Source organism: Octodon degus, unplaced genomic scaffold (assembly GCF_000260255.1).
Source record: "Octodon degus isolate 3935 unplaced genomic scaffold, OctDeg1.0 scaffold00007, whole genome shotgun sequence".
Lineage (NCBI taxonomy): Eukaryota > Metazoa > Chordata > Mammalia > Rodentia > Octodontidae > Octodon > Octodon degus.
Window position 1 is genome coordinate 20,928,396 of NW_004524583.1, and position 27,425 is coordinate 20,955,820.

The following is a 27,425-nucleotide window of genomic DNA, read 5'->3' on the forward strand; positions in this document are numbered from 1 at the left end:
ATAAAATAAAAAATGATACACTATAAATTTTAAAAACTTTTCTCTGAACTACAATTATTACTCCTAACTGTATATCTTGTTCTTTTAAAAACAACAACAACAACAACAACAAAACAGAATAGGCATTTTCCAAATTCATTCTCTACATTCTGCTCAATGCAGGCAGCAAGCTGATTAGAGTTTACAGCCCACTTCCCCACCTGACAACCAGTCAAACTTTTTAAAATGTAGATCTACAGATCTCTGCAGCATGCCTTTCCCTCCAGGAGAACTGTGAGGTAGCAAACGAATTACAACCTGCAGTTTTCTTTGTATGTTGATCTTTTTCTATTCCAGTTTGATGTGTTATTTTATACACTTATCTGCTGAGAAACACAAGGTGTGAAATGACACTTCAGGTGTGAAAACACGGCTCTGTCTCAGAAACAAGGCTCTGTTCTTCAAACTCCTCTATGGAAAAAGCTGCCAGAAAACCAACAACGGGGAAGTGAATTTGTGCTTTCAGGGTTGTACAGCTTCACGATGCCTGAAGGAAAAGTTTAATCTAGGCATCAGAGTGCTCTAGCGATTCGGCTGCCAGTCTTAGCAATAGGAACTGAGTTAATCTTGCAAACAAAGAAATGCTCATTTCACAAAGAGCAATTTCAAGTTTTATCCTGTCACAAGATTTTTTTTTTTTAATTATAAGTTAAGCCACTTACTACCAAACTGCCTTCGCGAAGTTTGGGTTTTATTTCTACAAAACAGAAAATAATTTTATGAGCCATCCAGTCAGACACATGTCCAGAAGAATGGAAATCTAGCTGATTATTACAGTTTGAAAAGGGAACTTTTTATCACTGTAGTAATGTGCTTATTTAACATCCAGAACAGAGTCTGTATCTATGAAATCCTGCTAGTGTGGAATAGTAGGAGTGCATGACAGGATCTTTTGGGGTTCAGTGACTTACTCTAATGAGTACCCATCAGAAAGGATAAAGAATCCAATTAAGTGAATTTCCAATTTAAATGAACTTTGTCTTAATTATTTGGGACTTGATTAACCGTTGCGATAAAGCTATACTGAGCAACACTTCATCTTCATTTAATGATTCAGAAAGCTTTATGGTATCTTTAGTAACTCAGAGCTATTATCAAAAGGTCAAGGGGGCTATAATTCCTTAATAGTCCTGTCAACTGCTTTATTGGTCACTTATCTCATCATAAAGGAAGATGTCACATGTACCAAAACATTTACTATAGTATATAATCCCCAATTTATCATGGCATAAAAGGATGTCATTTGGAACTCAGGAGTTTTTGAGAAAGAGCACGGTACTCCGTGGTGAGCAACACAGCCGCACAGAATGCCCACCCACTCACAGCACAATGTTTCCTCAAGTTTTACATACTAAGTCAGAGGTAGAGTACAACACTCTGATTTTTCTGGGCATCAGGGTGCTTAACCTTTCCACCACTTTTAATTTATTAATAGTCACAAAGTATTTTAAGCATATATAAGAGAACAGTGACTATTGTCACACATACCAACTTGAGTAACTGGGTGCCATTTGTCATACTTTCTACTGAATTTTTATGTTTTTCATTTGATTTTCAAGAAAAATATATTACAATTGAAGTTCCTTGAGTATATATCTCCTTGAACACGTTCAAATTGTCTTAGAGGGTCAGCCTGATAGCTCAGCAGACTAAAGTGCCTGCTTAGGCAGAGTGCAGCGGAGGGGTTCCATCCCCAGTGTGCCGTGCTGGCCTGCCCCCCAGAACACGCCGAGGCAGCGATTGAGACTGGCCATGGTGGCATACGCCTGTAATCCCAGCACTTGAGAGGCTGAAAACAGGAGAATCACTACAAGTCCAACCTGTATAGTGAGACCCTGTAGACCCAGTATCCTCTGTACTAAATGCATAAAAATAAATAAATTTCTTTAAAAAGTGTCTTAGATTTGGATTCACTTTCATCCATGTTTTTAGATCTTTACCATCTTAGATGTAAACACGCACAGCCAAAATATACCAGCACTATTTTGTGCATTAAAAATATTCAACATTGTATGTCTTCTTGAAATTTGCTTGTTTCCATTCAGCATTAAAATTTTGATGTTGCAGGGCCAGGAAGATGGCTCAATAGAATAAGTGCTTCCCTGGCAAGTGCAAGGACCTGAGTTCAATCCCCGGTTCTGCCAAAAATAAAAATAAAAAATAATAAAAATTTTTCTGATGCTGTCTTTATGTATGTAATTCTGTGATTTATTTATTTCATCTGCTGCTGCAATGTATTAGTAAAACACGATGTCCTTAGCCATGCTCTCAGTTGCCAGACATTTGCTTATAGTAACCAAGAATGTGACTACAGTGAATATTTTTCTTCATTTTGAATTATCCTTGTATTGAAATTTTCTCCAGGACATATACGAGTGGATTTCTGCTCACTTTATGACATCTGTACACTAGATGTAAAATCTTCGCTAACTGCATTTATTGCTAAAATCTTTTCCCTGCCTGATATTTTTTGATGTTTCCTGGTTGACATTTTTTTTCTGCTGCATGGTGATTTTTGTAGTACAAACATTTTAAGTTTTTGTGGAATCAAGTTTATCAGAGCTTTTCATCTCAGTCGATATTTTTTTCTACAGCTCAAAAACTCTATCCAAACTCAGTGATCTCTCATATTCTCTTTTATGAATCTTAACCATTTCTTTTTCTCATTTGATCTTTAATCCAGCTAGAATGATATTCTCATGTACTATGAGGTAAATACCTACTTTTTTTCTATATAGAAAGTGCTATTATCTTATCCTCCTACTGAGGAGATAATGTCTTTCAGATATCAGGCATTTAGGCTTGAATACCTTACTTTAAGACTAATAATACTTATTACCATCATATCATAATATATCTTAGTATCTGTGACAGACAATCCCTGTATGAATTTTAGAATTAGCTTGTCAAGTTCTGTAAAATGCAAACTTACTAAAATCCACTTTTGGAAATTTTAGCAGGATTGTACTGGATATATAGATTAGTTAGGAAAAAGCTACTGTTTTTATAATATGGATGTTTTCATAAATGAATATGATATAACCATCTACTAAGTTTTGGTTTTCCCTTTTCTTTTCTTTTCTTTTCTTTTCTTTTCTTTTCTTTCTTTCTTTCTTTCTTTCTTTCTTTTCTTGTATTTTAGAGAAGGGTCTACAAGGTGCTCAGGGTCTCACTACTAGATCAAACTCATAGTGATCTGCCTGTTTACAGCCTCAGAAGAGCTGGGATTACAGGCACGCACCACCACACCCAGTCTCAATTGCTGTCTCAGGGTGCCCCGGGGGCGGGCCCGGCATGACAGGCCGGGGGATTGAACCCCAGCCTCTGTGCCTGCTTCCAGGTGCTTTAATACACTGAGCTATTTGGCCAGCCCTCAGTTTTCTTTTTCTTTTTTTCAAAAGGTTTCTTTCCTTTTTTTTTTTCCTATAATTTATTTAGTTATTCTTTTTTTATGTATTTTAGTACAGGGTCTACAGGGTCTCACTACACAGATCAGACTCATAGTGAGCCTCCTGTTTTTAGCCTCCCTAGCGCTAGGATCACAGGTAAACAACATAATCCCCAGTCTCAGTTGTCTTCTCTGAACATCCTGGCAGTGGGGTCAGCACTACATGCAAGGGATTAAACCCTAGACCCTGCATCTGCCTAAGCAGGCACTTTAGTCCACTGAGCTATCTTTTCAGTCCTTTTTTTTTTTTTTTTTTTTTTTTAACAGAGGTTGAGCGCAGGATCTTGCACTTGCCAGACAAGCATATTTATTCTTTATTAATGATATCTTTTGATACCTTAGGTACTTTGTTGTTGTATAGAAATGTTCTTAAACTCTACTATCTAATTCCTTTGCTTGTAATAGAATGCAAATTATTTTCTATAAGATTGTAATACATCTAAATTTTTTCTTATATTTTTTCATGCATACAAATTTGTACTTCTCACTTTGGAGCCTCACTGGGTCCCAGGAACCAACTGTCCTCCTCCTTTTCCTCACATTGCTATATTCCAGCATCATACACCGAATTTTGGAGCCACTCATCTGCTGCTCACCACTCAGCCATCTTCCCAGAAGTCAAGATTTTCCATACATAATGGCAGCTTCGTTTTCTCAAGCTTTATTTTTTAGTGTCTTTTTCTTATTGTACTGAACTATCAAAAATAAATAATTCCCTTTTGTTCCACATATTAGTTAATATTCAATACCATTCCCACCTTTGTAATCTCTTCTCTATAGTGCAAGGCATAAAGACTTAGGACTACATTCTCACAATGTCTTGCCAGTGTACTTTCCATTAGGCTCCTCTAATAAATGCTGTCTGTGTAACACAGGAAGGGAAAGCGAAGGGACGCCACACTGATTGCCCATAAACTAGCTGCAACACGCAGAGGCACATAGGAAAATAGGAAATATTCTAGATACACTGTGTCAGAAGTTGTTTAGAACGGGGTTTAACCAGCCAGTGAGATAACTCAGTGGACTGAGCTCCTGTTTTGGCAAGCACAGGGACAGGGGTTCGAGTCCTGGTACCCCATGGTGAGCCAGCCTGCCCCAGAGCATGCGGAGCCAGTGACCAAGTCCAGACCTGTTGGCACATGCCTGTAATCCCAGCAGAATATTTCCTATTTTCCAATGTGCCTACGCATGCTGCAGTGAGTTCATGGGTACTCAGTGTTGAAGACACCAAAGGAATTGCATCCGTAGTATTCAAAAACCCTTGAGAATAACCAATCCCTCTGCATACAGTTCAGATTTCATGGGGATCTTTCCTAGATTTCCTGGAAACAATCTTCCTGATCTTTATTCTCCAAGTTACCAAGGGTTATTAAACCTTATTCTTTTTCTTTTTTAAATATATTTGATGCAGGGTCTCACTGCACAGCTTGGACTCGTAGTGATCCTCCTGCCGCAGCCTCCCCAGTGCTGGGATTACAGGCATGTGCCAACATGTCTGGACTCTGTCACTGGCTCAGCATGCCCTGGGGCAGGCCGGCACAGCATGGGGTACTAGGACTCGAACCCCTGTCCCTGTGCTTGCCTAAGCAGGAGCTCAGTCCACTGAGTTATCTCGCTGGCCAGTTAAACCCTATTCTAAACAACTTCTGACACAGTGTATCTAGAATATTTCCTGTTTTCAAAAACAACCTGACCTGCATAGTAAGTAGCAATCTCAGTTGGAATGCTGCCATCATAAAAAGAAAGAAAGAAAGAAAGAAAGAAAGAAAGAAAGAAAGAAAAAAGAAAGAAAGAAAGAAAGAAAGAAAGAAAGAAAGAAAGAAAGAAAGAAGAAAACAGAAACATAAGCAGGAGACTTGGCCTTGAAGTAGCATGCCAGGTAATGAAGAAACTAATAACATAGGATAGCACAAAAATCTGTAATATATGTTTTCTGATGGTAAAACTGCCATCTGCTATAACTTGGAAGGAAGAATCTATGCCTAATGAGTTTGTTGCTCTACAGAAACAAATTTTAAGGAGAATGTAGAAGTGTGTATTCAGTGTTACCGGCTCTTCTTGGAGCAAGAGACAGAAAGGTAAGCTTGGGAAAGAACTGACCAATATGCAAAGAAAGAGAAAACACAGAAATTTAAGTTTTATTTTTACTTGAGAAATGAATCGTTTCTAGATTTCTCAATGAGAGATGAATTTTAAAAGTCTCTGAGCAGCAAAGACCTACTAAATTTCCTTAACTAAATGTGGCTGGTAATTCTCAAATTCGAATAGAAGCACTGGCCTTCTCCGCCAATTTCAGTTGGGTGGGCCACGGGACTGGTTTCTGAACAACACACTGTGAGAGGCAATACTATCTTCAATCACAGCTATCTTCAACCATCCTACCCCACCAAGAAGCCTCCAAGATGTCTTTTCCCTTTCCAGAGTAACAAGAGAGACTGCATTCCAAATGCAGTCTTTTTGGATCATTAAGCCCATCTGTTTTGCTGAGAACTCAGACAAAAGTCCTACAAAAGTCGCACAAGTCAGGCTGGACACAAAAGGGCTTTTGCCAGGTTAAGCCAATGAGCATGCAGGGTTGATGCATACAAGTAGTATAGCTGAGTATTCAGTAGCACGGGCTTCACTGTACATCTGCTAAGAGTTATTTTTACCACTAATGAATAGAGCATTTGATCAAAAGCTTCTGTTTGCATCTATGAGATAATTATGTTTTCTCATAAATCAGTTAATATGTGAATTACACTAGCAGATTTTTGCAATATTAAACTATTCTTAAATTTATAAACTGTGCCGAATTGGTTGGTAATTAGTGCTTTTTTCTTATGGATCTCAAAGCTCAGACAGTCCAATATGAACCACAGGTGTGTGAAGAAGGATGAGGAAGGAAAAAGGGAGAGATTGAAAGGAAGAGAGAAACACTGACATAATCTTATATCTATTTTTATGTAGTAATTTTTGTCCCATTATGTTTATTACGAATAATGTCCTCTTTTTGTTGAGTTATTGTTTTGATTTATGCTTATTCTTCATTTGCTATGATTTTAAAATATTCTGTTTTCTACTGGATTTATTCTCACTTATTGTCTCTTGGTTTTAAAGCGAGATTAAAATGTTAACATGGGGACTGGGGAGATAGCTCAGTGGTGTAAGTCCTGCCTGGCAAGCACAAGGACCCAGGTTCAATCCCCAGTACTACATGCCATACCTCAGAAACCAGGGTGCACCATGCTGGCCCTGAAACTGGGCATGGTGGTACATGCCTATAATCCCAGAGCTGGGGAGGCTGAGACAGGAGGACCACTATAAGTATGAATTGTGTAGTGAGACTCTGGACCAAAATAAATATTTTTTTTTAAAAAAAGTTAACATGTACACTTGATATAATACCAAATTAATCAACATCTCAGCTTTTTCTTTTTAATCTTTTCATTTTTAAGTCTGTAGTTATTACAGCAGTCTTAGGTGTATGACAAAACCAAGCAAGAGATGTAAAGATCCCTCCTCCAGCACTTGCTCCCACAGACATATACTCTTCAGGTTTGTAATTTTCTTTTTTCCTTAAAGCATTGCACCAGTCTAAACAAGTATTGCACCAGCTTTCGCGTGAATTATTCACTACCTAGTTTTAAAATATTTTCTGATAGCTCTCTAATATATTTGTTCAAGTTTAAAAAGTTGTATTAAAATATATGTAACCCTAAATTTGCCATCTTAACCATTTTAAGTGTACAGTTCAGCGGCATTCAGGGCATTTATAACATGCAACCATCACCACCAGCCACATACTGAACTCTTTTCATCTTGGAAAACTATATGCACTGAACACTAGCTATTTCCTCTTTCCTCAGGCCCTGGCAACCTTCATTCTATGTGTCTCTATGATATTTACTATCTTTTTTTTTTTTTTTTTGCAGAACAGGGGATTGAACTCAGGCCGTTGTGCTTTCCAGGGAAGCGCTTACTCCACTGAGCCATCTCCCCAGCCTGATATTTACTATTCTAAGTCCCGCAGACAAAGGGATGTGCCTGAATTTCCTCCATTTCTAGAGCTGCATAGTATTCTTAGAATATAATACATTTTATTTGTCCATTAGTCCATCAATAGACATTTAGATTGCTTCATATTTCAATTAATGTATATAATCATCATATAAAAATGGTTGCACAAATCTATTCTCCCAATATAGCTTTCAGTTCTTCTGGGTACATACCTATGAATGGAATGGCTCCATCATGATAATTCTCTTTTTTTTTAAAGAACCTCCATACGGTTTTCTTTTCTTTTCTTTTTTTTTTTTTTTAATATTTATTTATTTTGTGTCTGTGTGTGGCCAGTTCAGCCCACCAGGGGGCGGGGCTGGCTGGCATGTGGTGCTGGGGGATTGAACCGCGGTCCCTGTGCTTTGTTTAGCTTAGCTTGTTCTAAGTAGGTGCTTTAGACCACTGAGCCATCTCACCAGCCCCTCCATACGGTTTTCTACAGCAGCTGTACCATTTTTCATTCCCATCACAATGTACAGAGATTCAATTTTTTAATTTATCTACATGGTAATATCTGTAATTTGGGGAGGATTTTCCCTTGAAAGTCACTATCCTAATGGGTATGAGATGATGTTCCATTGCAACTTTGATTAGCATTCTCTGACAACTCATAGTGTTGAGCATATTTGTACATGCCTGATGGTCATGTTTATATCTTCTTTGGAGAAATATACCCTCAAATACTTGACCCATTTTAAAATCAGATTGTTTTCTGTTACTGAGTTTTAGGAGTTCCTTGCACATCCTGGATATTAATCTACTCTTGGAAATACGATTTGTAAGTGTTTCTCCACTCTATGGGTTGCCAAGTTGCCCTTCTCTCTTCTGAGGCACAAAACTTCTAGCATAAAGTCCACTGTGTCTTATTTCCTTGTGTTGGCTATGGCTTTGGGATCACATCCAGGCAGTTCTCACCAACCCCAATGTGAAGATTTTGCTATACATTTTCTTCAGAAGCTTTTCTATTTTAGGCCTTTGATCCATCTTGAGAGATTTTTAAGTATGATGTTAGCTATGAGCTCAACTGCATTTAATTTCATTTTTGTTGGCATGTTGTTATCCAGATTTCCCAGCATCATTTTTCCCCCAAAAGCCATCCTTACCCCCAGTGATTTGTCTTGGCATCCTTGTGAAAAATCACTGAGCCACAACTGGCAATCTCTACCTTCCTCTTGAGCACATTAGCCCTCTGCAATGCTTTGGTTTCCATCTTCCGTTCCCATCCTTCACATTTTATCTGCCTAGAATTTTGCTTCTACTTTGTTCTGGTCCCAGCATTAGTCATTTTTATTACTGTTCTTAATTTTGCTTCACACAATTCGTGCAAGCATTTATCTGCTTCCATGTTCATCAAAATTTTTGTTCAACCTTTCTGCTTTGTATCTCATTACTTCTTCCCAATTTCAATTTCTTCCCTGCTGGTACACATTATTTAGTATTTTTGCTTTTCTGAGTAACAAAGTCTTGAGTGTTCCTCGCAAGACTTCGGTTTTACTGTCCCAGTGTGTTCTTATTTATGGCCATTTCTACATCTTAGTTGTAGAAATGCATACTCAAATTCTTTTCACATGTTTAAATCCTGTTGCTTAGTTTTGTTTTTTTTTTAACTGAGTTTTAGTGTTGATTTATTGTAGATAATAATACTTACTTGAAATAGGATTTGCAAATGTTCCACATTTTTTCTGGGTTTGCAGTTACTCTGTTGTCTTTGGATGCACAAAGACACTATGTATTATCTAGGAGACTGTCACCCACTTGCTCTGGTTATCTGAAAATACCTATAGATTGCTTGATTGTGATACTGGGTATTGAACCCAAGGCCTTTGGACTGAGTTACATGCCCAGCCTTTTTAAAACTTTAAGATAGGTCTCACTAAAGTTGTTCACACTGGGCTTGAATTTATGGTCCTACTACCTCAGCTCCTGAAAGCACTAAGAATATAGTTATTCAGCACCACACCCAGCTGAAAAGATCTCCATTCAGAGTCAGTTTTTGTGGCACAGAGCTGTAGTCCCAGCTACTTGGGAGGTTCACGCAGGACAGCTACAAGTTCAAGGCCAGCCTGAGCAACATAGTAAGACCTTCTTGGAAAATAAAAAAGTGAGAAGGGCTGTGTAAATGGCTCAGTGGTAGAGTACTCCTGGGTTTAATCCCTAGCATAACACACATGCACACACACACACACACACACACTTTAATCTTTATTAAGATATAATTCAAACACTGTGGTAATCCCCTTTATTTCCCTATTGCCTTAGGCAAAGGTTGTGTACACCACCCATGTTCATTTTGGGGAGTGCCTTTTCCTTGCAAGTCTGTAGAACATCCCTCAGCCTGACACTCACGGGGAACATGAGGCGGCTCAATTCGCTTTTTTGTTTTTCTTTCTTCTAGCCTCTGCTATTGTGAGCGCCTAACAAGGTTAATATGCTGAGACTGCTAAGTATTATCATTTGAGATATAATTATCACGTGCGGCTAATCGTGCACATGCTGAGAAGCTGGGGAACGCATTGTTTTTAACTGGAGGGGACATCTTAATGATAGTTCTTGACAAGGACCATTATATGTGTGCATGTACACAAGGCAGTAGCACAGAGCAGGAGGAAGCAAAGCAAAGATGAAGACCGAGACAGAAAGCCTGCCAATAGCTAACATTTTAAAAATACAGCACATAGGCCTATGCTATTCCCTTGTCAAGCTCATTTAATAGAGAAAGAAATTAAGTTCAGAGATGTTAAATCAAATGTCAAAACAATGCAGTAACTGGGTGGCAGTCCTAGGATAAGAACAGAACAGTGCTGGTAGTTGTGGTTGGCTTTCTCATGAAGCCAAATTCAAAAGACAGGAGAATGCTTCTAATTCTTATTAATAACCTTTCAAAAAGCATTTGCGAGTGGACACCAGCATTTCAGATATTTCCCAGACAGCACACCTACCAGGCTTTATCCCAGACTGTCAGCCATGTGCAGACCTAGAGACCATCCTTGGCCACTGGCAGAGTTGTAAAGTAACCTATACCATCTTAACAGCAATAAGAACAATTCTAAGCACTGACCCTGCATTCTAAGGGAGATAATACCTTGAAAATGATAAGGATGATGTTTGGTAACCCAGCTTTGACTTGAGCTAAGATTACTTCATGGTGTTGCCTCATATAAATATGAATTATAAATATGGTCTACGGGCTAGTTGCAGTAATTTTTTTTTTTTTTTTTTTTTTAGTGTATTTTGTACAGGGTCTCACTAAGCAGCAGCTCAGACTGAGTGTGATCTTCCTATTTTCAGCCTCCGCAGTACTGGGATTGCAGGCCAATCACACCACCACACCCAGACTCAGCCACTCGCTCAGAGCACCTGGGGACAGGGCTAGCACTGCATGTGGTGCCAGGTTTCAAGCTGCAGACCCCGCACTTGCCTCAGCAGTCACTAAGTCCACTGAGTTATCTCACTGGCCATTTCAGTAATTTTCTTTTTGTGTGTGCAAGTGTATTTGGTACAAGGCCTCACTATGCAGACCAGACTCAAGGTGATCCTATTTTCAGCCTCACTAGCACTGAGATTATAGGACTATACCACCACGCCCAGACTTTGTCTCTGGCTCAGCGTGCCCAGGGGATGGGGCCAGTGTGGCATGCGGAACCTGGGATCAAACCCTGGTCCCTGGGCTTGCCAAAGCAGGCACTTTGTTCTGCTGTGCTACTTCACTGGCCCTTCAGTAATTTTCATTTTGCCTTTTTAACTTCCCTACCTCAATTAAGGGATGAAAAAGAAAGTATCACTTTATAACATGAGCATTTTCACCAAAAGATGATTCACTGATTGATGGGCACATATATCTACTTATCTATACTAGAAAAAGCTTAATATTGGAGAAGACATGGCCAGCACATACTTTTGCTTAAGATAGACATGGTGTAAGAAGCTCATGATAGAAGCTCTCAATTTCAGTTGCTTGTTACTCTTATTTCCAATTCAAGGCAAAGCCAGAGGAACAGGATTAGATAGATCTTGAAATTTCACCCCAATGTAAAAAAAAAAAAAAAAGAAAAATACTATGTTTCCAGCCACAAAAACCTCTTATATAGTTGAGATTCATGTTTTGTTTTGTTGACCCACTTGACCTAGCTTATCTATTTCAGGACAGAATGGATCACTTCCCTGAACTTTTATAAAAATTTCATATTTACAGAAAACTTGAAATCATTGTATGGTGGAGACATAGATACACACCATCTTTTTTTTTTTTTTTTTTTTTTTTTTTTTTTTTTTTAGGACAGGGTTTACTGGGTCTATAGGATCTCACTGCATAGATCAGACTTGTAGTGATCATCCTGTTTACAGTCTCCCAAGTGCTGGGATTATAGGTGCGCGCTACCACGCCCAGTCTCAGTCACCATCTCTTTCCACCCATCAGTGCATTTTGGATGCAGCCATTACTGCCTTTCCCCTCCCACTGATATTCACCTCAGGATGCTTTTCATTAGCTAGAATTGAGAGCATTCATAGTTCTTCCTCAGGGTAAAATTTATAAATATAAGAATCTTGGTTTGATTCAGTAAGTAGTGACACATACATAGCTCATGGGCCACAGAGCTGCCAACATATGGAACATTTCCATCATCCTAGAACATTTCCTTGCATCCCTGTATCCTGGTACTGATACTATTTTGGAAGCAACTACTTCTCTGCTTTGTTCCACAATAGACAAACTCGGCCTGCTGTAACCTCGATGTCAAAGGAATCATGCAGTGGGTACTTGGTCAATTTTGAGATTCCTCCATGTTGCACAATAGCTAAATTCATTTTGGTCTCATTGCTGAATAGTATCCCTTTATATATACATCATAGTATTTTTGTTGTTGTTTTTTCTTGGAGGCTTAATTTGATTAACACTTTAGGAACAGTGACAGTGTGTAGAAACCAGGGCACCACCACCTCCTCCCTCTGCCCCCCTGCAGATTGCCTCTAAGCAAGGCCTGGATCACAGAGCTGTTTTTGGACTTGGCAGAGTCTGGAGTCTCTAGAGCTGGTTCTTAAATACATGGGCTCAAAGCCAGCATCTCCAGAACAGGTGTGAGTATCAGGAGGAACAGGGGAGGTGGTCTGCCTGCCCGCCGCTGAAGGAAGAAAGGGTTTCGTGGTTTCCAGTCAAGCTTAGGAGAGAAACACAAACCTGTGGCTCTTCTTCAGTTCTGTAGGCTCTAGGGCAGCCAATATTGCTTCATCAAACACATTCTTTAGGCCTTTCTGCATGAGTGCAGAACACTTCACACACTTGACAGCTTTTCAGCAGTCTCAAGTGATAGGTTTCTATTTATTCGTGCCAAGTTTCTCAGTAGTAGAGGGATCATCTCAGAGATCAATTTGGGTCTCAACAAAAAGAAAGGAGCCTTTGGACAGTGGTGAGTTATCTCAGGCACCCACTTTTCTTTCACATTTTCAAATGAGGATGGAGAGACCACTGAAAATCAGACTAGAAATGCATCTGTTTGTGGATAACTCAGTGGTCGTAATCTGTCATAAGCATCTCTTGCCTTGCAGTATCAAAAAACCCAAGAGGAAAAAAAAAAAAAAAAAAAAAAGCTGGGGCCGGGGAGATGGCTCAGTAGGATAAGTGCTTGACTGGCAAATGCAAGGATCTGAGTTCAATCCCCGGTTCTGCAAAAAAAAAAAAACAAACAAACAAAAAACCAACCCAAGAGGGTATGGCTGTCCACCAATCATAACTGTGACTGCATAGTTGTCAAAAATGGTTGGTGCAGGGCTGGAGAGATGGCTCAGTGGTCTAAAGCACCTACTTGAAATGGACTTGGCAAAGCACAGGGACCGCGGTTCAGTCCTCCAGCACCACATGCCAGCCAGCCCCGCCCCCTGGTGGGCTGAGCTGGCCACACACACACACACAATAAATAGATGTAATAAATAAAAATAAATAAATATTAAAAAAAATGGTTGGTGCAAATTCAGACGGAAATCTGTTTGTTGTATAGGATATCAGGAGACATGTTTTACCAACAGCACCATCACTCACAAAAACACACTTAGTTGTCTGCATTGTGGAAATAGTTTAAATATTTCAAATTTGATGTTGACCTCAGCTCCTCTACCCAGGCCCCTACATCATATTTTGTTTATTCATTTTCCAATAGATTCTTTTGGGTTTTTTTGCCATTATGAATAAAGATGTTATAAATATTCTTTTTAAAAAATGTACTTGGTTGTTGCAGGGTCTCACTATGCAGCTCTGACTTATAGTAATCCTCCTGCTTTCAGACTCCCTAGTGCTGGGATTATAGGTGTGCGTCACCATGCCCAGACTCTGGCTGGCTCAGCCCACCCTGGTGGTGGGGCTGGTGCTGCATGTGGTGCTGGGATTTAACTGTGCTCCCAGCACTTGCCTAAGCTTGCCTAAGCAGGCGCTTTAGTTTGCTGAGCTATCTCACCAGCCCAAGATGCTATAAATATTCTTAAGTAACTCATGAATCAAAGCCTAAGAATGCATCTTCTGGATTCTCAGTGCTATATTTTGTTTTATAAGAAAGTACCTGGACTTTCCCCCAAAGCATTTGTTCTATTTCTTCACTCACAAGAATGTATTCTCCACATCCTCAACAGCCTTTTGAATTTTAGCCAGTCCATGGGGAGACTGGGTAGAAGGTGCAGTCGAGCGCAGGCTGTTGCTGGTGTGGACTTCACCCTGGGTCCCATTAGCTCCTACCTATTGGAGTCAAAACCACCCCATAGAGCCATTTCCCCTGAGAGTTTCACCTCAGAAGCTAGCTGGGGGTGGGAGTGAGAGCTTGGTGGCTTATTTCTTATAAGACCCTAAGAAGGTAGGAACTTCCTCTACTGTTTGTTTAACACATCTTGCTAGGAAGAAAAGCTTAAAATATCAAAATGATCATCTGACTGGGTCACTCAGGCTAGTTCAAAGTTATCTTTTGTTTCATGAAATACTCTTAGGCAAAGGACTGTCACCCTTAAATCTCAGCCTTTGTCTCTGTCTCTGGAAAGATGGAAAAACTCTAGCCATACACAACAGAAGTTTCCAACAGTCAGGTTTGACCTGTTTTTCTTTCCTTACTAATTATCATTCTTTCCATGATCACAACCCTAGGTAGATGTCCCTCCTCTCTATCTGAACTAAGAGCCTGAAACACAGTACTTTGTGACCTTGCTCACATTAGCTTCCTAGGATGTCTGTCCCTCACAGGCAGCCGCTGACTGGGCTCTGACACAGACCCTGGCTGCACTCCCCCACCTCCCTGGGGAACGGCACACTTGGCGTCGCTTCCACCACCATTCCCCACTCACGAACCCATTCATCTCCTGGCTCTCCTCCCCTTTCTGTCTCCCTCTTTCTTGAAACTCTGCTCTGTTACCTCATAAAACTCTTCTTCTCTTCCATATGGGAACTAAAAATGTATCCTGAGCTTGTCTGATAACTGTCAAAGCAGTGTTAGTACAATAATGAGGCAAGACATAATGAAGAACCGATGCCACCAACAACTATGGCTCTTGAAAGTACCAAGAGGTCCCTTTCAGAAGCATGACAAAGAAACTTTCTACTTTCTCATCCCCTCCTAATTAAACTGGCTTTTCCTCAAGTACCAGCATTTTGAACACACAAAAAAACTTTTGTCTTCAGTACCGGATTTCTGTTTTAATTAATATCTTCACAACAGCATTATTTTCCAATACTTTGGTTGCAGAGACACACTGTGTCAATTATATTGTAGGTTAAATTGCAACACTCTGTCTCTGACAAATCATGTACTAAATGCCACACTGATTTAAACTTCTGGAATCAAATCAACTTCTAAATTAGGGCTTGCCTTTTTATCCTGAACAGCTTTAACTATTTGTTCCAAGGACTTTCTTTCATACAGAAATTGAGGAATTTCTACTAATACTGCCCTCAGGATCACACTTTTAAGTATATCTCTCCCTGTAAAGCATATATTGTTATGACCACTCCCCCCATTTTGCAGACCAGGAAACAGATTCAGAATAGTTTAGTAACTCTCAGCTTAGTACATAACAAACTCTGAATTCACATTTTGGCTTATCAGCCTCTGCTTGATTCAATGTCCTCTATTGGCTGCTACTACCCAGTACACAAAGTAAAGCTTGTTATCTTGGCATGAATAGGTCATGTCTGTGTGACTCTCAGCTCCTTTAGGCTTTGTATCTCCACCATGCTCCTAAAAAAACTGTTCAGACCTTATATCACAGAAGGGCAGGAAAAGAGATTGGCAAAAGCTCAAGAAGAGTAGTAAACCTGATCTTTAGTGAATTCAGAGCTATTGTGGAAACCAAAGCTGTATCTAGCTGAGAGATTCTAGCTGTGCAATTAATAATCAGCATCTATTATGCATTCTAAATAGCTCTCACCTGGCTCTGAGTGTCGACACAAAATGTGGGTCATGCATCTGGTCGCTTCTGCCACCCAAAGGTTTTCCTTACTAATTTGTTTTAATGGCTTTAATACAACTCAGCTAACAAGATACCCACTTAAAACAGATGCTTTGTGCTTTGTGGTCTGAAACACTGTGAGGTCAAAGAATGCAAGCCCAGATTCAACAGCAAGAATTGAACCATTTCTATTTGCTCACCTGTCTCTTCCCTGGCTATGGTCTTATGAGGGGAGAGCCTATTTACCCTTTCTAACAACATATGAGTTGATTTTGTTCTCCTTTTAATAAGATTTAGTGTCTGTGGCCAGTAGGCCCTGCACCCTCCAGTCTACCTCTTTCTAATTTACTTTGCTTCTAAATGAAAGGCAATGGTCAGCAACATTTCTAGACTCTCTTGCAGCTAGCATTCCACACACCAATTGGGTTTCTATGACTAAAAGTACAGTGATACTGCAGTTCACAAACACTTTTGTTTGCAAACAGTTTGGTTCACAGAAGAAGCACCTGGCAAAATTTTATTTTTAATCGAGAACTCCACATCAAGTGACAAACAAGGCTGCAGCCATCTTTTCCACATGAATATGAATATGTCCATCTTTTCCAGGATTGTAGAATGAAATAAGTTCCTGAACTAAGGTATCATTGTGTCTTCATAAGATTCAGAGGCAGAAATGAGACAAAAACAATTTCCCTGACCCATTCAAGCTTCCTTTGTAGACAGGTAATATCATTACAAAGCAGACTAATTTTTAACATCATATTCCAATGTTTTCCACATAGTTACCTAAGTTAAAAGGCTGTTGAGGAAATTAACAATAGTAACTCAATCTGGTTTGCTTAATCCATGGGGTATATCTTTTTTTTTTTTTTTTTTTTGGCGGAACCGGGGATTGAACTCAGACCCTTGTGCTTGCTAGGGAAGTGCTCATTCCACTGAGCCATCTCCCCAGCCCCAATGGGGTGTATCTTAACCCCTTCTTTCCAGTGGTGACTTCAAATTGGGTTCTATGACTAAAAGTACAGTGATACTGCAGTTCACAAACACTTTTGTTTGCAAACAGTTTAGATTTGCAAACATTTTAGATTTGCTAAAATGCAGGACTATCTGATCTTCAGAAGAGATCAGATAGTCCTGCATTTTAGCAAATCTACCTCCCCCACCTCCTTCTCCATCATCATCATAACCATTACCATTTCTTCCATTCTCAATATGTGTAAAGGGCCTAGCACCATAAAACATTTGATTTAAATTTCAAAATAAACCCATGAGGAGTTATTATTAAAATCTCTTCCTTTTTTTCCCCCAGATAAGTTAACTGTGTTTTGGAAAAGATATAAATTGTACAATATTAGGGCAAAGTTGACAGGTAGATAGAAGAGCTAGAGCTGAAATTCCATGCCAGGTCCAACCCCCTCCAAAATCAGAGCTCTGCCTCTTTAAAGTTGAGGATCTGGAACATACTGGAAGCTTATAATTGTTCACCATGTTTATGAAAAGACATCATTCTTTTAAATAATACAGTTACACAGGCCAGTACATTACATGTTAAGGTGCATCTAGATACTGTAGAAGCCCTCAGTCTAACCCAATATAAAGCTATTTAGAAATCCAGAAGTATTGCATTGTGAAATTTTGCCTAAGCCATACCAAGACCATTTGTACTATAAAAATAAAAGAATTAAGATTAACATAAATACAACCTTTTACTTGCCTCTGGAAGAACCAGAGCTAGGAGACAGACGCACTTACCGGGCACTCGGTTAACTGCGAGGTTTCGGAAATGGCTCCCTTTGATCATTTCCACAGATAATCGGCCCGTTGTGGCATTGTAGGACAGCCCCACCAAGATCTCTGGCGCCCCTCCATGTGACAATGACTGCGTAGATGAAGCACTGTCACTGTGAGAAACCGCAGATGGGCTGAGCGGAGACTCTCCACTCTGGAGGAGGAGAACAACAAAGAATCCATTGGCCTGCGCTGCACTTCTCTGTTAGAGAAAGCCAATACTATGTTTGGTGAAATTGTGACCCTATCTCAATGACTGCCAAAGATTACTAACAGCGCACTCAGTGTGAATTACAATGTGCTCGGGGAGTGCGGCCACAGATGAGATCCCCTGAATTATTAGCTGACGTATTTGTTCCAAGAGCTGTCTCTATTCAGATTTTACTTTCTGAAGACAAAACACAAAAAGATGTTATTACTAGTGTAAATCAAGCCTCCTAAGATACACAGACAGCTAATAATATATTCAATATAGACCAAAATTCCCTCCTGTATACTTTGTGCCTGAGTGTGTTTCTATGGAACCGATCCACTCCAAGCCTGAGTTTCCTTTCTGTTTCAGCCACCTCTTGATGAATGTGGCCATTCAGGAGGCATTCTGTCTCAAATATAAAAACAAATGGCCATTAGATATTGACCAGCATGGTTCTGGTTCTCAGTGCAGTATAGAGAGGCACAGTACACACCAAATTCTAAATTTGGCCTTCTATAAGAACTGAATTACATTGAAAATGAGAACCTTGGCAATTGTTTGGTGACAAAATGATGCATGGATGGTGGATCTCAGCAACCCAATGAGCACTGGATAAGCCCAAGGAAGAGGCCAAGATTTCTGCCATGTACATTCATATGCATGCTTCTCCTGAACTCCAGCTTTTCCCATCAGGTACATTAGGAGAACAAAGTATATCAGGGCATGAATTGTCATCAAAGGCTACAAATTGGTATCATACTAGCTAGGAAGCAGGCCAGCCAGTTTCCCAGACACATTGCCTTCTCCAGAAACAAATGCACTGGACTTGGTGCAAAGCTTTATTCTCACAACCCTAAATCATTTACTAGAATTTCTTTCATTCTTTCTTTTTTTTTTAATGTATTTAGGACAGTGTCTACAGGGTCTCACTATGTACTTCAGACTCGCACCGATTCTCCTGTTTACAGCCTCCCAAGGGCCGGGATTACAGGCACACACCACCACGCCCAGTCTTAGTCACTGTCTCAGCATGCCCCGGAGGTGGGGTTGGTATAGAATTTCTTATTGGGAGCCTAATAAATAAAACCAATGAAAGGAACCAAACATTCTTTACATCTATAAGGAAGCATCCATTTAACCACATCATAAGCATCCCTGCGAGAGCCCCAGGCTTTTACGGAAAATTTGTAAAATGCAGAACTGGATGACTTTTATTTTTTTATTTTTTTTTTTGTATAGGGTCTCACTGCACAGCCCAGACTTATAGTGATCCTCCTGTTTTCAGCCTCTCCAGCCCTGGGATTACAGGTGTGCACCACCACATTCGGTCCCAATGGCCAGCTTAGTGCACCTGCGGGCAGGGCCAGCATGGCATGTGGGACTGAGGATTGAACCCTGGTCCCTGTGCTTGCCTAAGCAGGAGCTTAGTTCACTGAGCTGTCTCACTGACCCAGAACTATATGATTTTGAAAGGTACCTTATAGACTTTGCTACCTGGAGGACAAAAATCCACCAATTTTTTTGGTAGATTTTTTAAGCACCACACAGAACTTTCTGCAGAAGCAGTGCAAATTGACCACTTACCTCTTCATTAAATTCTGAAGCTGTACCCCTTGTTAGTCTCCAGTGCATAGCAGCTATGGCTGGTGAATCTCCCAACTTACAATGCATAGCCTAAAAAAATCTACTCAACACATAGCAGATGAATGAAAGAGCTGGTACCTTAAAATTTGCTTCCTACTATATTCATTTGCCCATTCAGCCTGGGCCCCTAATAAAGAGCACAGAGACTAATGCCAAAATATATACGGGCATGATCATCCCTATTCCTCTGCTTTACAGTACAGGGTCTGCTCTTATCTGTTGTGGCTTCTGGTTTCCACGTGTGCAGATATGCTTTACTCGGAGTTTAAGAAAAGCAAGGTTGGGGTTGGGGAGATAGCTTGGAGACCCAAGTGCTTGGCTGACAAGCACAAGAACCCAGATTTAATCCCCCATACCTGATGCCCTGCTGGACCTAGAACCCTGGGTATGCTGTGCCAGACACCGAAGCCAGGCATGGTGGCATATGCCTGTAATCTCAGCCATGCGGAGACTAAGACAAGAGGATCACTATGAGTCTGAGCTGCATAGCAAGACCCTGCACTAAATAAATAAATGCCAGGCTGGTCACAGAGGTGAGACAGATGCTGTATCATGCTTTAACACACCCATTCTGGCCTTCCTATCAAGGGTAGTCTGCAGGGTACGAGGCAGTAGCAAGCAGGCTACCACAGATGTCTAACTCAACAATCCAGCAGAGAGCCAGGTCCTGATTGTACTTGAAGACAATATTTGGAAGATTCCAGGTGAAAGCTTGGCATGCTGGTAAATGCCTATAATTCTAGCACTCTGGAAGGCTGGGCCAGGAGGATCACAAGCTTGAGTCCAGAATGAGCAGCTTAGTAATTAAGAGAGACCCTGTCTCAAAATAAAAAAAAAAAAAAAAAAAAAAAAAAAAAAAAACAAGCTGGTGTTTTGGCTCAGTGTGAAGGCCCTGGGTTCATTCCCAGTACTACAAAAGTAAAATTTGTGGGGGGAAAAGGAGTTTCAGGTGGAAGAGAGATACGACATAGATGACCTCTAAGATTTTGGCCCTAGCAACAAAAAGGATGTCATTGCCTCTAAGCAAGATAGCGAGAAAGCAGGGAGAGCAGACTTGAGGACACAAAAGTCAGGATTTCAAGTCTCATGATGCAGAGATGTCGTGAGAAATTGAATAGACAGATCTCTCAGCACTGCATGCTAGCGTTCTTTGTCCTTCAAAGATGGCAAGCTCGCCCCCTCCCCCCAAGGCACTCATGTACCCTGCCCTCGCTCTGGAATCCTTAGCCTCCACATATCATGTCTCTTTTTCCCTCAGTAGCTTGAGCTCTGGCACATCATCATACCACAGGAACTTCCCCTAACCCTGCTAAACAAACAGCAGCCTCTTTAAGTCTCTCTCCTCAGCTACCTTGGTTCACTTAAGACACCTTGCTCCTCCACTACAGGATAAGCACCTCAAGGGCGGAGTATCACCTGCTTAGTTCATCTCTGCATGGGCTTTTCTTTGATGGTACCTGACAGGAAACATCTTTGAATGAATGCTTGATTGGCCCTGAAGGCTCATAGCTCACCTGATATTTTTCCATGGTATTATAAAAAGAGATCCTAACACAAGCTGGCATAACCCATGACACTAGTGGGCTGCCTGTCTTGTATTATATGAGCTCTGGTGTCTTTTCTTGAGACATGGCAGAAGCCCAGTCCTATAAACGGAACCTTCAGAACAGCTAGGGTTCAGGGCTGCTGCTGCAAACTGCTCTTATTCTTGTTAAGCATCTTCCTTCTAAAGTCCCTTCTCTGAGACTCAGCACAACACATACTGGGAGTGGAAGGGGTAGGGCACTAATCCGCCTGTGAGAAAGCCGTCTGCCTCTCTAGGTTATTCCATGTCCTTGGCTGTACTACTGCTGTAATTGCCTAAAATGGATAGAAACACATCCATCAGGTTATCGGGAAGACAGGCATGAAAGACCCATCGTACTATGAAGTGCAAATCATAGCTGCTAAGGATGAGGAGAACCAATTGGAAGATTAAATTGAGGTCTCTGAATTCACAAGGTGAATGTACTAAATCAGGGACTGACAATTTCAAGCCTTCAAATAGCACATCATGAGCAGGGCCATTTAGCATACTCACACTTAGGTTACTCCTTGGCTCCAGGACCAGAGTCACTTTCATTTCCCCTTCTGGGTGCAGGTGGCTGAGGTAGAAGAGCTTCTCTCCCAGCATTCGCTCCCGGGTCATCTTACGGGCAGCGTACAGGCGAAAGCGAACAGCGCAGGCAGCTACATCTCTGTGCTCCAGCTTGGAAAAAGTAACCTTATCCTTGAAGACAGGGTTGGGCCCTCTTTGTATGCTTGTCTTGCCCCTCTGTTTCTTACTAGGCAGCAGCACTACATGAACTTGCCAACTGTTGACACCACTTCGATCCTTATCAGGGAGGCCCTGCGCCCTCACGACGGTCACTGTGAGCTTCTGGGTCGTAGCTCTATATTCAAAGACCACCTCTAGGTCTCCACACTTTGAGATTGGCTCCAAGATCCTGGAGGGCACCTGCAAATTGGTCCCATCTGGTTCCTGTTGCAGGAAAAGAAGAGATTAGGAATGGAAATGATGACCCCTATAATTACATTTTGGCAAGTTGGTGCCCCTGGGTGCCCCTTCTGAGTACTGTGTGTTTTCTGGCGGCCAGCGTATGACTTTCTGTGGTTAGAGAGAAATGTTCACTGATCGCTGTCCATTAAACTGTGAATTCTTGGAGGGCACAGTGTCTGACATATGGTAAGCCTTCATGGATGCTTTTGGAATGAACAAACAAGGCTTTTATAGCTTGAGAAATGTTTTCATATATGCTGGCTCTCTGAAAGCACAATTTCCCACTATCACTGAAACCAACTGAGACATTAAATCTAAAGTGAAGTCAACCTTGCAATTGCCAACAGGCAATTTTTCTTTGAATCCCCAGGAAAAATGGTTCAGCCTGGGTCTGTTCTCTGTAAGCCAGACCCTCCTACAGACAAAAATCCTAATGGAGTCCTTGGCAGGTGATCTTTTAGTATATTTTCACTGTATGGGGCAGCGAATGTTTACAGCTAGCATCTTAAACTTTCCTATGGGTCTGCATCATCCTAGGATGCTTATTCTGTAGATCTGGGGTGGAACCTAAGATTTCTAAAATGATACAAGGAACAGTACACCCAGATCATACCATGGAGAACAGGATTAAGCAGCCACTTGGCAAAATGTAACACTGGCCCTAGAACCAGAATTTCTGAGTTGAAGTCATAATTCTACTACTGACAAGCTTTTTTGCCCTCACTAAATAGCCCGCCCTCTGTATATTATAAGCTAAAAACTGCATTTTAATATACCTACTTGTTGTGAAGTTTTAATAAACATGAATGAATCTGCTTCAAACTAGACTCCATAACGTATCTATTCCCTTTACTGGACTGGTGGTTCCTATCTCTAAATATGCTTCTTTTTATGGAGTATCACCCTGGGACAGCAATTCACTGTAGTGGCTCAGGTCTGAGGCTCCCACTGGGAAAACTGAGCTGAACAGCAATTATTACAATGAACCACTCACCAACAAATTATAAATGATGTTGACACAATTTTAATTTTCCTCTGAAGGCATGACTCTCATGTATAACTAACCTTTGGAATGATTCTTATTGTAAGCCAGTTCTTACGTATGCAGCTGAGCATCAGACTTCACTAATCTATAGAGCTCTTCATTGAAAGATGGTAACGGAATACCTTGAAATGAGCATTTACCTGTGAAACTTTCCCACAGAGATCAAGGGAAAGTACATGGCTCTCTGGAATCAAACATCCTCAGAAAGGCAAGTCTCTCTAGTTTACTACCTACTATTCCATTTGGCAAATGATTTATTCTTTTCCATGTTGTTTTCCCCAACTGAATAGTGATGTCGTATAGGAGTTGATATAGAGTAGACACCTAACAAATGCCCTTTACATCTAACATGCAAATTAACCTGTCAGGGCCGGGGAGATGGCTCAGTGGAATAAGTGCTTCCCTGGCAAGTGCTTCCCTGGCAAGTGCAAGGGCCTGAGTTCCATCCCCGGTTCCGCCAGAAAAACAAAACAAATTAACCTGTCAAGAAAAATTCACATTTCTTATAAAATAAGGGAAGTTTCTTATATTTTTTTGTCTGAGCGTGCCATCATAGATGAGTGTTTCTATTCAGAGGTTCTTGGTTGCAGTGGGAAAAGTGGTTGCTATAGAGACTTCTGAATACAACTGACTAGAGTATATATAATATTAGAAGCAGCCTCCAAGGCGTTAAGTCAACTCAAAATTTGAGTCAGAGCGTTCTCTTAAACTTCCTCATCTCCTTTTATTTTTTCCCCATAATTTTATTGATAAACAAATAGCAATGAGACAGCTTCAGACCAAATTGGTAGGATAGTTTCAATAATTAACACATTGCATACTCTCATCTCCTTTTAAAACCTTCACCTAGGTCAGCCAACTCTAAGCATCTCTATATTGTTCACATAGGCATAGGCAGTAACAGTCAACATCTGCTTAACTATTCCTTATGCCACATACCATACCAAGTGCTTTGTAGACTGTATAAACCAGCTCTTAAACACTTCAGACCCCCTTGTCCTCATCCCTGGGTACAGCTTTCCCTACAGGCATAGTCTGCCTGGACTCTAAGTGGCTTTAGTCTGGCAAACCTATTAACACCTTATTTCCTACTCATCAAATGTAATTCTCATCCATCACCACTGGCCTGTGATTCCAAGGCTTAGATATGGAACCCTCTTGCAGCATGTGTGTTCATTCCAGTGTGCTGGAACAATGTCCCATACAGCAAGCTTTCCTTGCCTTGGTAAGGCATCCCAAACTTATTTTGTATGGCTTCTTGGACTATGGTCCCACAAGAAAAGGAAATCTGTCATATACAGTGGTGGCCAACTCAGTGACACCTGCTCACACTGGGTCTTCCTTCTTGCTACCTCACTGCCTTACTGTTCATGCCTGTTCCCTAGCATTTCACTCCCTAACACTGTGTGGAACAAAAGCCTTTCAGTTCTGCTATACTTAAAAACTCAACTTGGGCCAGGGAGATAGCTCAGTAGAATAAGCGCTTGCCTGGCAAGTGCAAGGGCCTGAGTTCAATCCCCAGTTCTGCCAAAGGAGGGGGAGGAACCTAACTAAGAAACATTACCTTTTTAAATGTTTACATTATCTTAATCAAGCAGGTATTTAAGTATCTTCATGAATATTTAATATTTTCATAGAGAAGCAAATTAATGCTTAGAAAGGGTGAATAACCCAATTTTCTCCCACTGCTACTACAGTCATAGGCAAAGCAGGGTTACCCAGGATTCACACACTGGCAGTCTGAGTCCAGAGCTTGCCTTAAAGTTTATGCAAAGTTCCAAACCTTACATTGAACCCTAGGTATTCAGTTTGCTCCCCAAACCCTTCACCATAGGTATCCATATGTATATTGGATGTGTGAGATGAAAAGAAATTGGAAGATGGAGGTTGGAAAAGACTCCTGTGAATTTCACATCCTTTACAACAGTCAGTACTAGGTAACAGTTTCTGGTTTGTCATCAACTTCAAAGGCAAGGTGAAAATATTCTAGTTAATAAGGACCTCTCTCTCCATTTATCACTGCAGGTTCCTGGGGAGTTGAGGGGAAGGCTTGTCAAAGATCGTCCATCCTAAGAAGGCGGAGGAAGACACAGCGCCAGCCAACAGCTGGGTTGGAGGCAGACCCACCCCAGCCATGTCCCATGAGAACGGGGCTTTGCAGTCCCTTCCTGGGTTGATTTGAGACAGAGATTTGTGAAGGCTGGTATTTTTATAGCAATTAATTATTTCAGCACACATTACCTATTGCCAGGCACCTGAAGGAGCTCCTCATGTGGGTACTGTTAATACCACTGATCCATCTGACCTTCCTGCTAGGTAAAAATCTCTTCATTCTTATCCCCATTTGGCAGATTTTAATTAACTTCTCAAGGCCAACCAATTAATCAGTGAAAAGCAGAGATGAAAAGTAGGACACCTGTCTCCCTGTGTGCTCAAAAGCGCCAGCCATCCCCCCACAGGCTTCCCTGCCAAGCCCGGGGCCTGCAGGAGAAAGCTAGTGGCTTCTGCCAGCACTGAAGAGCAGCATTCAAAAATCCATCAGCCTGGCAGGTAGTCCTACCACATGACTGGTTTCCTTCCGAAGCAAAATAAATGTCTCCTTGAGCTCTATATCCTGGTTTTTTCTTGAAGATGGGCATACTTGCATCAAATTGTCAAAACCTGAACAGGTTTAAAGATTTTCTGTCAAACTGAAATGGCTTTCTGTTTTAGTAAGATAGTGTTGATGTCATTTGTGTGGCCCAAAGTAAACGGGCCCACAATATGTTCCTGAGGCCAGATACATGAGGGAAGACAGGGTTCTTAACACAGCCACAAGGCAAATAAATCAATGCTTAAAAGGCAAGCAAAGCCTGCAGAGCAGGCAGTTACAGGAACTGCCTCTGAGCTGGGTTTGAAGTTCTGCTGTAGGAGCACAAAATTACAGTTTTTGTCTCAAAATAGATAGGAGGTTGAATGGAGCACACAGAGATGTCTGGGTATTTTTGGAGTCAGGGAACATTTAGTACCCTCAACACAAGTCCTCTATTAAAGCTCCAGGAGGCAGGTAAATGGGAGGTTATGGAGAGACAGCAATTCCAGGCCTAATGGCACAATTACCAAGGAGAGAGAGAGGGGTATGTAGCAACAGGCAGGCAAACAGTTGTGCGTTGTTTTGGGGTGAGAAAGCAAAAAGCATATTTTTAAATGTTATTGTATGGGATTTGATATGACTTCTAGCAATAACATGATCAAGAAGCAAACTCTTTTCTTTCCATTTTTTCTTTTTAACCAAGTGATGGGGTTAATGGTTTGGGGTGGTTCCACACGAAGGATTACTTTTTTCATTTATTTATTTATTTATTTATTTATTTATTTATTTATTTATTGCTGTACCAGGGATTGAACTCAGGACCCTGAGCTTGCCAGGCAAGCACTTATTCTACTGAGCTATCTCCCTGGCCCCAAGAAGGACTACTTTCAACAAGCCACAAGGCACACATCCAAGTTACCACTTCTGGTCCACGGCAGAAACGCTAACACAGATGCAGGTGCACAGACCTCTCCAATGGTCCCTGTGCACACACATGCATGTGTGTGCGCATGCACACACACACACACACCCCTCAGCACTCTGTTCTGGAACTTGATTTTCTGCAGTTTTCTTTTGCCTTCCCATAGCCACCCAGGCTCAAGAAGAATTTCATCTTGTGTATTTTCTCAGACTGATACAAATTAAATTCATCCACCCTTCTCTTACTCTGTCTCCACCAAATTTTCATTTGCTCATTAAAATTAATTTCAAGTCAGTCATTACATACACACCACTGATTAGCACCTTCCAATGTCATGGAATCATTATAGAAGGGATCTAATAAAAAGCCCTTAAATGTTTATAGATGAAATGATGCTTATAAATCTTTTATTATAGTACAGGAGGACAGTAAGCAGTATACCAACAAATGCTAAATATTGCCCTCATCACCTCTACTCATATCAAAGAAATTTAGAAGAAATATCCTTCACCAGAGTTATTCCAAAAAGCTGTATCACCAATTAGAATGTCCTCACAGATTAATATTACCTCTTAGGCCTTCCCATAATTAAAAGCTAATGAGTACATTAGTACCTCAAGATCTCTGTCCTAAGCTGGGGATGTAACTCAGTGGTAAAATATTGCCTAGCATGTGCAAGTGCCCAAGCCCAGCTTGCAGCATCACAAAAGCAAAATAAAATGAAAGCAAAAAAATCTTCATCATAATATTATGCACAAGGGGACAACCTGCTTGGG

At 40.8% G+C, this 27,425-nt stretch overlaps 1 protein-coding gene and 1 pseudogene across 1 annotated transcript in view; both read right to left on the reverse strand.

Annotated features, from left to right (window-relative positions):
* Syt16 (synaptotagmin 16) overlaps positions 1 to 27,425 on the reverse strand; it is a 32,014-nt gene that overhangs the window by 2,619 nt on the left and 1,970 nt on the right. The window contains exons 3-4 of the mRNA XM_004624920.2: positions 21,652 to 22,092; positions 17,699 to 17,888 (exon numbers count right to left, since the gene is read on the reverse strand). Coding sequence (XP_004624977.1) covers positions 17,699 to 17,888; positions 21,652 to 22,092 — 631 coding nt within the window. The remainder of the gene's footprint in view (positions 1 to 17,698; positions 17,889 to 21,651; positions 22,093 to 27,425) is intronic.
* Positions 12,686 to 13,586, reverse strand: LOC105743484 (annotated as a pseudogene).